Raw genomic sequence first — 12222 nt, 5'->3', positions numbered from 1 at the left:
CCGCGAGGCAACAGAAGTCGTCAGATTTTCTCAATTGTTCAACTTTTAATTTAACTTGAACAATGTTTACAACCTCGATTTACTTTCCTTAGAATGTAACTGATACCCGTTGTCATATCCTTTATTTTAACAAGTTGTTAAGGCAATAATTAAACTCAATTAAACAGAACTTTCGCCGCTGTCACTAGACAATCGTGTCTTTCAGTCTTACTTGGCTCTGAAACGATACGAAAAAGAAAAAATAAAGGCCAAAAAACATAGTGGGAAACTTCTCTTTACATGAACTAGTCATTCTGGATGGTTCTTTCTCCAACAGAGTTCACACAACATATATCTTTTATTCGGAAAATATTTCAGAGTAATTTCTGATAGTTGAAAGGCTGGCGTGGTAATGAGGATATCGACATGTTTGACTGAGATCTCTAGCCTGAGCAGCTAGGCGAGCGTAAAATCCACTGTTCTCCCCCTTAAATTAAAGGAACAGAAAGGCCTGCAATGGAAGGCAAAGGCAACCAAAAAAGTCACAGATATTTCCCCAAACGTCTTAACGGCTGGACATGTCAGGTCTAATGTATACTGAGTTCATCAAGGAATTTGGGAACGAGCAAATTTAGCCAATGACGACAGGGTTCTTCTGGGAAAAAGTAAGTCAAAGTCACGATAACTGAGGGACTCAGAGAAGTCTAGCCACTCCACGCGACAAAACCCCTGTACTAACCTTGAGATCTCAAAGGTTACAAGTGAAAGCATAAAGTTCTCCTGCACTATCAGCGTTACAGAGGTCTTCTTATCTAACAACAACAAACATATGAAACATATGAGTGAACTGCGGTTATGAGACGTATATAAGAACGATCCTTCGCAGTAAAGCACTATTTGAGCAATAGTGGAAATCAGACCTGAAAAAAATTTCAGGCCTGTACGGGATTCGAACCACTGACCTCTGCGATACTAGTGCAGCGCTCTACCAATTGAGCTAACAAGCCAACTGGGAGCAGGCCATCAAATTAATTCGATATAAACCCGTAGATGATAAATCGAACAACAACAAACATATGAAACATATGAGTGAACTGCGGTTATGAGACGTATATAAGAACGATCCTTCGCAGTAAAGCACTATTTGAGCAATAGTGGAAATCAGACCTGAAAAAATTTCAGGCCTGTACGGGATTCGAACCACTGACCTCTGCGATACTAGTGCAGCGCTCTACCAATTGAGCTAACAAGCCAACTGGGAGCAGGCCATCAAATTAATTCGATATAAACCCGTAGATGATAAATCGAACAACAACAAACATATGAAACATATGAGTGAACTGCGGTTATGAGACGTATATAAGAACGATCCTTCGCAGTAAAGCACTATTTGAGCAATAGTGGAAATCAGACCTGAAAAAAATTTCAGGCCTGTACGGGATTCGAACCACTGACCTCTGCGATACTAGTGCAGCGCTCTACCAATTGAGCTAACAAGCCAACTGGGAGCAGGCCGTTAAGTTGGTTCGTAATAAACCCGTGAAAGTGATAAATGAGATAGAATAAATATTTGAAGTTCATATCTTTTGAACTGCGGTATTATCTACTGCGAGGATCGTGCATCATACGTACTTTTTTGTTTTTGTTTTAGTTTTTTTCATCACCACTTTGTGCAGTTTCTGCCTTTCAAGCAGTTTAGATATATTATCTAGTTTGTGTTTTTTCTTTGAGCAGCTGTCAATATCATAGCAGATTGTTTCCAACCTTCTCATAAATATGTTACTCTGTTATACCCGGTTGCTAACCAGGCGGGCGTTATAGGTATTTTGGTACTTGAGAACGTATTTTCCTCATTGTTATCTTACAATCAAGCCTTTAAATCTGTTTCACTATTTGTATGACGTTTATTAGTTTGCGTTCCTCGAAGAATGTCTTGCTTTTTCTAAATCTAATATAATGTAAAGGTAGTTGTGAGCTTTATACAAGACATACAGAGTAAAACGGATCTTGATGGACTTTTTCTTCTGTTTCCTTGTTTGTTTGCTTTTGCTTTAATGTTTTTCCCCCTTAACAAATCATTTCTCCTTTAAGACCATTGTTCACTTTCCTTCTGTCCAAGGAGCATGCATGGTCGGCTCTCGAAATGTTGTCATGTAACGATGGCTATTAATCAGCCCATAAGAATTTTATGGTGCCTCAGTTTAAATCAAAATTAGTAGGAGAGACAAATAATTTGTTAAATCAATGTAACGTGATGGGAGATCAGCCGTCAAGTTTTTCCTTTTTTTTTAATCTTTCCTTTGCGAGCAAGTGTATTCTTTTTTTTATTCAAACCAACTAAAAAACAAACAAAGAAAAAAAAGAAACAGCTTTTCTTCTCAGGGACCAGTAATGTTATCAAAAAGTATCTTTTTCCTTATGAAGAGATCGATTCGTTTTTTATAGCTAGGACACTCCATCAGCATGAATTTCAAGGACCACTCTTTTCAATTGCCAACGATTCTAGGATGATCTTTTTTTCGGATCGGATCTACAGGATCACTTTGAAGTCAAATATCAGTGTTGATTTGCATAATTTTAACTAAATGCTGTATCATTAACCTCCATTTATGTAATGATATAAAGCTTGATAGTAATCAATTACTTTATAGATGGTGCCCATTAAACTCCCTTATTAGAATGAGTAGAATCCAAAGCGAAGAGTGTATCTGCATGGTTTATTAACCTGCATGAATATTCATAAATTTTAAGCTGAGTTAGGATATCTGTAAAAAAATATAAATCGTGTATAAATCGGGTGCGTGTTTTTTTGTTTTTTTGTTCTTTTTTACTTTGACAACTTTATGGTAATAAGGTGAGAGTCAGCTGCATGTCTTTTCGTGATTAATTATCGCGTGACCATGTCACGCGAAAACGTTCAGTTTAACGCCCGTGGATTAACGCCTACCCTGGCGTCAGTCTCGTGATGGTATGGCGCTATCCAACTGTGTTTTTCAATAAGTGGGACAGATTGATGATATCGATGTTTTTTTTTTCTTTTTTTTTTTAAGCGTCTTATTCTTTCGATGTTACCGTCGCTTCTTGAAACTTTGTATATGAGATCATATACAATCTCGAGGATCGCAAAAAATGCATGAAATGGGCGCAAAAGTAAAGCAAATTTATGAAAAAGAGAAAGTTTGGCGTTTTCAGTAATTTAAAGTTAGAATAATACTGTATTTTTTCAAAAACAGAAGAGTTTTTTTTGCTTTGGTTATAGGACCGGCAGCCACTCAAGGTTCTCAAACCATTTGAGAGCCACTGACCATAAATATCGAGAATCCGTCGACATGCAGTCGCAAAATTGCGTAATTCATTCTATTTTTCTAAAGGATCCTTTTACGGAACCTTTTCGAAAATTATAGCGACAAAGTTCTATCGCACTTTCTTTTCTCCGAAAAATCGAAAAGTTCAAAATATACTCAGATGGCCATGGTCCCCCTCGTAAAGCAAGGAAAAATTATGCAATTTCGACAAGTTCTTACGCTACAACGCGATGCAATCCCGCTTTTAAAATTTGTGTGCCAACAGATGGTCCTTTATCTCTCGGAAAATATGAATCTGAGACCTGGACGCGCCGCTTACAGACCGCCTATATATAGAATTGGAGGAATTAAAATAAAAGGATAATGCTGTACGGTGGTGCAAACTTTGATTTGTAAAGATATATTGCAGACCTCTTCAAAGGCCACTTAAGTTGACCTTTATTTTACTTCTACGAAAAAGACGCGTAGTACTTTATTTCAACAGGTTACTTTTCAGACTTAAACGTAACACCACAACCAACCTAAGTTGGTGAATAACATTTTTATTTTTTTCTAATACTAATGCCTGCCAAAAGAACCCAAATAGTTTAGGGCTACAGTTACAAGACTCAGTGTAATTACCAAGCGAGCTGATCAAAAAAGGTGTTATTCATATTGAAGAGAAAGACATTATCGAATATTTTTTTATGTACGTAAAGGTAAAGTTAACTTGAAAGGCTTCTAAGCAAACTTTGAAACATATTTTAATAGGTATCGGTCACGATATGACACCTGCCAATTGGAGAGGAAAAAAAGAGCGTATGTACGCTTTCGAATGAACAACAGTAATGGCATGGCAAACACACGAGTTAAATTAATCGACCATAACGACGATCTTCTCTTAAAAAAAAAAAACACTTAGAGATCTTACGGAAAGCATTGTTATTTCCAATGACGATTAATCTTCGAAGATTTACCTCTGTTCTGTTATAAATGTCTTGGAAAGGGTCGTGACCGAAGTCTTTGCTTAAAAATATTGCCCAGCCAGCAAACAGGATATATTTCTGAAAAACTGCAATAAAGATGATTTTCAAAGCAACTCAACACGAAACGGATACCACCCGCAGAGAGCGCGCCGGATGGGAGAATACTGCTCGCTCTCGAAATCAATCAGATCGCAGGATTTGTAGGACACCGCCCGCTCACGAACTGAGAAAATAATAGACGTCATTATAACGTGAGGAGCGACGAAAATCTTCAAAGACAAAACGAAATGCACGTGAAGTTGAGTTTTGAAGGTTTTTGCGCTTTTTTTAAGCTTGCTCTGATATCCTTTCCGATGCGTTGAGCGGAAGGCCGCATCACTCACAGCAGCCGAGTTTTACGGTAACAGTCTTAATCTGTTTGATTGCCCACAGGTGACATGAAGTTAGTTTTAGTAACATTACAAGTTGCGGTGTCATGGGTAACATGTTGCTTTTAAGGTGATTTTTAGGAGCTTTTAAATTTACAAGTTCACGACAGAAGAGTGACAAAAATCAAGATTTACTTGCACTAAAAAAGATCGCAAGCAAAGTTTCTGTGGTTACAAACACGGGGAAGCTCTGGAAGTGGGTCCATGTGCAGATCGATACATGTAGCATAATTATTATTTTATGATGGTCCTGTTAGCTTTTCCAACTCAGCTTATGAGAAATTTCATTATGATATTAAAACATTGAACAAAAAAGTTAACTAAGTAACTAAAGCCGCTAAAATCATGCACTATTCTATCAAAATACAAAACCGATGAAGATATGTTCTAGCCGGCTGAATAATAAAATCTAGAATGTAGATAACCGTAGATCAAATGAGGAAGGTCTTGTTTAGCCCGATCAACAGCGTCATTCGCTCTTACTAGCTCTGATCTTAGCGTAGTTTCCGACTTGAAGACAGCACGTACGCCTTTCTGTTGCAAGTAGCGGCGTAGCTGCGGTGGATTTGAACTCGACTGCGGGCTCGGCAGCGGCGGTTGGTTTTCTGGTAACTTTCTGCAAGAAAGAAATGAGATAACAAATGTTTTTTCTCCTTGGAGATGACAGAGGTTTTCAATATGAGGCGTTTCCCGCGCTCGTAGAGACGCTCAACAATACCGCGTTTTACTGATTGTGTCCAAACAGGAAGGCGTAACTTGAAGGACTCCCTGTGAATGCAGCAAAGTTTACATCGGTAAGACTGGAAGACCAATGCAAGAAAGAATAAAGGAGCACGACCGAGACATCCGATTAGTCCGTACCCAGACTTCGCCGTTTCAGAGCATGCTCACAACACCGGACACCAACCGCTTTGGAATGAGGTTGAGTTTATTGATCGCGATCCTCGCTGGTACGCTCGCAGGGTCAAATGGGCTATTCACATAAGACTTCACCATAGCAACAACAACAGGGACAGTGGAATAGAAATCCTGAGGCGTGGTTACCTTCGATCAAAAAACACAACAGTAAGAAAGCCGTACGACAGCGGACATCGAGAATCGAAACGAGCCAGTCACAGCTGTGGAATACCAACCAACCACAGCGGAGCATCTTGCTTTATAAAAAGACCCGAAACCAGTCGACCTCATCGCCTGACGAAGACCAGCAGTAGGCAGTCGAAACGTTGCGATCCACATCATAAGTTACTATATTGTGAGACAAACGATAATAATTTATCATTATTGTACTTAACTGAACCGCGATGAATAAGTACAACCTTTTTTTATGAAAGAAAATATTAATGTTATTTATAAAAGTTTCACCACTGATTTGGACCAGTAACAGAAAGTAACAATAACAAAAACTGTATTCACATCAAAACTTATCGATATATCGATGGTCTATATTTTTTCTCTTAGTTCTGCTATATGAGCAGTTGCTAGTTGCTTCCAGGCTGGTTTGGTTAAAAATGTGTTTTAATTTTTCACGATTCAGGATATAAAGATGACCCTTTTTTATTCGGATGGTACCCCAACAGGGCTTCAATGAAAGGCTGCTGTGCTGCCCTAGAGGTTTTCATACCAGGTCATGTGGCTTTTGTTCTTGAGGCAGAAAAACCCAATTCTTGTACTTTTACAATTCAACTAGTACTATAAAAGTAACGTTTAAGATTCAACTTGTATCGATAGGTGCGAAAAAGCTATTGGCCATTACACTATTTCACTTCTCTAGAGCTGTTTTATAAAACGTCATCCTTATAAGTATTCTTTATACAAATAATACTGATGAGGACGAAGTTTTTACATAGAGAATATCAATAAATATTAAGTAAAAATTTGTTAAAACATTTACAATAAAAATCTGCGATAAGATATTGGAAAACATTACACGACATTTCGACGTTTCTAGAGCGTAATTATCAAGTGAGAATGAAATAACAAAACTAAGATATATATAGATGAGAAAATCAAGAGTTATTGAGAGTCAAACAAAGAGCTTAGCCTTAATGGAGTCAACACCCAGAGCGACTAATCAAGATAACGTGTTTTTCAAAAAACATCATTTGTGTCTATTTCAAAGGGTGTAACCGACAAAAAATCGTTTTGCCAAATCAAAGTTTTGAATAAATCTCCTTCGCCCTTCATAATTGGTAAACATCACGAAAAGCAGCGGGTTCAAATCTTGATAGACAACCAATCAGGATACCATTTTTCCACCAATAATTCTCGACCTTAAGACTAAACCCATAAAAAATTGGACCAGCGTAAGGAGAGAGAAGACCTATAATTTCAACAAACGTTCTGAACGATTTAGTGGACGATTCCAAGATTTTTTGTGGCTACTCTCCACATGCATAATATTGATTTTATTCACGTTGACTATTTTGCGTTGTCTGATCCAAGCTCACCTTAGCCCTCTCCATAGATGTTTGAAAACGTATTGATTTACTTCTGTGAGTTTGCATACTTTCCAGACTTTAAAATCACCGTCTTTAGTTCTAATTAAACACTTTGTTTCTCTTGGTTGAATAAGTCAGAAGTTCTTTCATTACGTCAAACACAAAGACAATAACTTTCAAGTATATATATGAAAGATCTATTTCATTAGATTTCGTTCTCTCTGTGACAATAGGAATTATTAGAACATTAGTTTTGTATGCAAACATCGATGCTCACGTTTCTGGCCATGAAGGTTATCTTCATCCAATGATCAAGAAGTTGATCTGCCTTGAAAAGACACTTCATAGGCAGTTCTAGATAATAGCCCTTTATTAAACTTTGGTCTCCCTCAGAATTTCAATTAGTTGGCGACAAAAGGAAGAGCTACATATAGTTATCTTTAAAGACTGACTTTGTTTTTGACATCTGTAATCTGACGGTTTTTTCTTTGCTTGTTCGTTTTTTCCAGATCTGCGAGGGATGCACTTGAAATCATTGCACTTGATAAATGGGAGATTCTTCCTGAGGAAATAGAATACGAAGAGGAGCTGGGCCGAGGCGCCTTTGGTGTGGTCTATAAGGCCACTCTTAAGAAACGACAAGGAATTGAAATTTTTTACCCTGTCGAAAAGGTGCACCAAAATAACACAATCCAGGTGGTAGCCGTCAAAGAACTCCAAGGTACTCTAAAATCCTACTAAATCTTTTAAGATGGTTTTTGTATCAAAATTCTCTTTTTCTACTTCTGGTTTACTTCATCTCATACATAACTGAGACATCCAAATTTGTGTAAATTAGGTGATAGTTTTTGCAATGTAGACTTAACATATGTGAAAGCACCTTATCAATATGGTTAGTAGATAAAAAAGGAAACTTTCCATAACGAATCCAAGATACATGTCTAATCTTGAGATTATGAAACTAAATTTTATTAGCCTTATTGACAAAATTTTTTTATCCATTTTCAACGACCTTTGATTAACCAAAATTGAACCTTGTTGGTCCTTTAACACAGAATGTATGATATAAACATTTTAAGGCCGTCACGTCTCGAAAAGGGAAATCCATGAAATAAAAATGTTTTAAGTATTTGTACCTCAATGTTTTCCCTAGTTGATTCAAGCGAGGAGCAAGTGTTAGACTTTCTTAATGAAATATCCCAGATGAAGTTGTTAGCTGCACACCCGAATATTGTGTCTCTTGTTGGATGCTCCACACTGCGCAAGCACAAATTCCTGGTGTTGGAGTATGTTCCCTATGGTGACTTGTTAGAGTGGTTACGAAAGAAAAGGCAATCAGTGAGGAAAATGATAACATTTTCATGCAGTAAAGTACAAATTGAGTTACTTAAACTAGAATTTTCAGTAGCAATTATATTTTACTATTAGGGACCAGTAAAATTTGCCAGCTCGCTCCCAAAATATGGTTTCGTAGCTCATTTGCTGGAGGCGGACCAACAAGTATACGAAAGTCATGGATTCAGGCCCATAAAATGTTTACCAAGCTTATAATTTTACAACTCCTTTAATTTTCGTCTTTGTACGAGAATTAGAAGATTGAAGGTCAAATTATGGTCTTTTTCAATCATAACTCTGACTAACTTTTGCTTCTTAAAATGATATGGTCTTTCAAAGCCTATTTTTCCACTTTTCTCACTCATCGTTTTGATGTAGTCTTATCCAGCTGCACTCTTCAGCCCCCTTCCCCTACATGAAGAAAAACACAACAACTACAACAACAACAAAATTCGACATAATCTTGTGTTACGTTCACATTTCACCCATAAACAAATGCAATCGTGGTTGAATTCATAGTTAAAACCCAATGAGACAGATAAGTACGTGACTGTGCATAGGTTTGAGATGTTCGGGGTAGCTATGACATGTACTTGAGGCAGGGCTTGATATCGTATTAAAAAACATTACATTTTGAAAGTTGCCCATTAGTTTTTGTTTTTCTTCCACTCTCTTCTCGTGCAATCCTTTGATTTTTCAAAAACTTGTACTAATCGTACTTTAGATCAATCAGTATCTGGCCACAGAAGAAAAAGGAGCAGAGAATTCTTACGAGGAAAGAGAACCACAGAGCAATCAATGCCAAGTGAGTAGGTCTAGCAAAAAATTCAAGATGCGCTCATTAAATCTATACTATATTGGAAATGTGCGTAAAAGTGTAACTGATGGAGAGAAAGAGGTCAGTGGTTCGAATCCCGTACAGGCCTGAATTTTTTTCAGGTCTGATTTTCACTATTGCTTAAATAGGGCTTTACTGCGAAGGATCGTGCACATATACGTTTCATAACCGCAGTTCATATATATGTATTTCATATGTTTGTTGTTTGATTTATCATCTACGGGTTTATGTCGAATTAATTTGATGGCCTGCTCCCAGTTGGCTTGTTAGCTCAATTGGTAGAGCGCTGCACTAGTATCGCAGAGGTCAGTGGTTCGAATCCCGTACAGGCCTGAATTTTTTTCAGGTCTGATTTTCACTATTGCTTAAATAGTGCTTTCCTGCGAAGAATCGTGCACATATATGATGGAGAGAAAATTAGGTAAAAAGGAAAATTTGCAAATGAGAAACAAAATATCCAGTTTTGTAAGCCTCCAGTGATGCTTACTGTTCGTTTGATATTTGTATAGTTATACACTCTTTCCATAACACTCAAAAGCGGGATCTAGGTTCTGCCCCTCAGGTCCCGATGAAAACCTTTCAATAAACTGATCACATGTCTGTTTTTCTTCTCTCTCTTTCGTTTTTCTATATCTATTGATTCAGCAGCAAGGGAAAATAAAGCCATCCCAATTGGTTTCAACTGAGACTACAGAACAAGGCAAAGTAGAAGAGAATGACTTTTCCACAAGACAGCTGCTTTCTTTTGCTGCGCAAATAGCAAGAGGAATGGTATCATTAACTCATTAAATGATGTTTTAAACTATTTCATCGGAGAGGAGGGGGAGGGGAAGTCAGGAAGGAGGCGAAAGGTACTTTCTGCTTAAAATTCCCGTAAACCTCTGAGACCTTAAGTTTACCTCTTAGAGCGGATAACGGCGCATTACAGTGTTAAGAAAAATATTTTAACAGCGGACTGTAGTAGAAAAATTTGAAGTAAATTTAGCGTCTGTGCTGTTTTTCGTAGGAAAGCATTCCCGAAAAAAATAGGAAAAGAAATGGTATTAAAATGTTGCACCGTAGCGATGTACAAAGGGCACTGCCAGAGAGAATGTATTTCAAGTTTATTTCTCAAATCCGCTGAATATCCTTGCGATATGAAAAGTCAGTTGTGAAGATCAAATGAAAGTTAAAAAAAGAAAAGGATGCATTCAGATTTTTCAAAATTGCGTCAATGTTAAATAGTTTTTAAAAGCAGTTTACCATCTTTTGTTTTTGCATTCCCCAGAACCATCTTGCCGACAGAGGTTTTGTTCATCGTGACCTTGCAGCCCGTAATGTTCTGGTTGGTGATGATGATCGAGTGAAAGTGTCAGATTTTGGGCTGATGCGTCAAATATATGAGGACGTTTACACCATCAAAAAGACAAAGAAACTCCCCATCAAATGGATGGCTCCAGAATCGATCTATTACAGTGTTTTTACCACCAAAAGTGATGTGTAGGTGTATGTTCCTGCGTAATGTTTTTTTTCCAAATAATTTTTTTTCCTTAAAAATTATCAGGTGTGTAAGATTGAACTAGAATTAAGACTAGAATTAAGGATGAATAATGCAAAACAGGCAAAAACAACAACAACAACAACAACAACAGCAAAACAAAAGAAAAAACAAAACTAAAAGAGGCAAAAATTTATTCGACCAATCGTAGAATTAATTGGAAAGACATTTCTTTCTTTGAATTAGAAGCATTGTCGTATTCTTCTAAATGAATAAAGGCTGATAGTTTCTAAAGAAACTGTTAGGCGCTGCGTCGGTGGGGGTAACGAAATAATTTGAATATATCAACAAAGTTGAAATGGACAATAACGAAAACGAGAATTTTTAGGTTAAACTACGCGGTCTAGACCCAATCTCCAGCCGCTGTTCGGAAATTGAGCCCGCACTTCCGCTGTGAAATTCGTAACCTATTCCAGAAGTTTAGTATGTAAAACAGAGCACGATGGTGGACGGCGTGAGAATAGCGAAGGAATGAAAAAATGAGGGAGGCTTCGGTTGCGTGTCACGCAATGCGAGGTTGGCTTTGCGTGAGATCCTTAAGAATAGGCCGTTAAGACTGCATGTGGCTACCGCTACCGCATCCCACATATTTATGAGTCAGGCTTGTTCCATATGGGAAATTTGAGTGCTCTAGCCGCTTCCTGCGTGCTTTACTACAGAACAGAGCACAGTCAAGGCTTCTCTTTTTGTTAAGTATGACCTCGTTTGACTAGGCTGACAGACGATTGGCAGTACCGTAGTCAAATCCGGTTTGTGTTGCTGTGATTTAAGAGCCCATGACTGTAAATATAGAGAATCGCTGGCCAAGCTGAAAAATCGAAAATTCTAATAATTTTCCTGGAAAATCCTTTTAGGGAGATATATTAGAAAAAAATATTTCGAAGTCTGAAAAATCAAATGTTTCCGAGAAAATGGGGAAAAACGGAAATTCGGGTTTTTACCTAATTAATTATGCAAAAAATACAGTAAAATTGAGAAACTTTAGTGTGCTAGTACTGAAGGAGGATGTTTCGTAAGAAATCGGGGATGTTTTTACTTGAAAACATAATTCCTTTGATTTTTATTTATGGCACTTTTAGGAGCTTTGGTTTAATTCTAAAAATTACAAGATTTTTTAACAAAGTACTCTCAAACACTTGTTGCAAAAGCGAAAATTCAAGCAACTTCAAGCCTTCAGAACGCGTCTTGGTATGGGAGAAATCATGTTAAAATGCATTCTGGCACAAAGTTTGGTCCTTATACTAAAATAATATGAAATAAAAAATTTGGGTAACTGAAAAAATTGCCGGCAAAATGCAAGACTTTACGACGCAATGTAGCCAAGGTCATGAATTTGCATGATACAAATCAGTTCAAGAAATCGTACTTGAGAGCTACGAAGTAAACAAGATAGTCAA

At 37.4% G+C, this 12222-nt stretch overlaps 1 protein-coding gene across 1 annotated transcript; it reads left to right on the top strand.

Moving 5' to 3' along the window:
* Window positions 1-4724: 4724 nt before the first annotated feature.
* Window positions 4725-8543, top strand: LOC148740853 (receptor-type tyrosine-protein kinase FLT3-like). Its single transcript, XM_088758646.1, has 3 exons — window positions 4725-4747; window positions 7625-7836; window positions 8269-8543. Exons 1-3 carry the CDS (start codon window positions 4725-4727, stop codon window positions 8541-8543), a joined length of 510 nt encoding a protein of 169 aa, XP_088614772.1.
* Window positions 8544-12222: the final 3679 nt, after the last annotated feature.

Source organism: Stylophora pistillata, chromosome 1 (genome assembly GCF_964205215.1).
Source record: "Stylophora pistillata chromosome 1, jaStyPist1.2, whole genome shotgun sequence".
In the NCBI taxonomy this organism is placed as follows: domain Eukaryota; kingdom Metazoa; phylum Cnidaria; class Anthozoa; order Scleractinia; family Pocilloporidae; genus Stylophora; species Stylophora pistillata.
The sequence above is the reverse complement of the archived record's forward strand: the minus strand, read 5'-3'. Positions and strand labels throughout refer to the sequence as shown.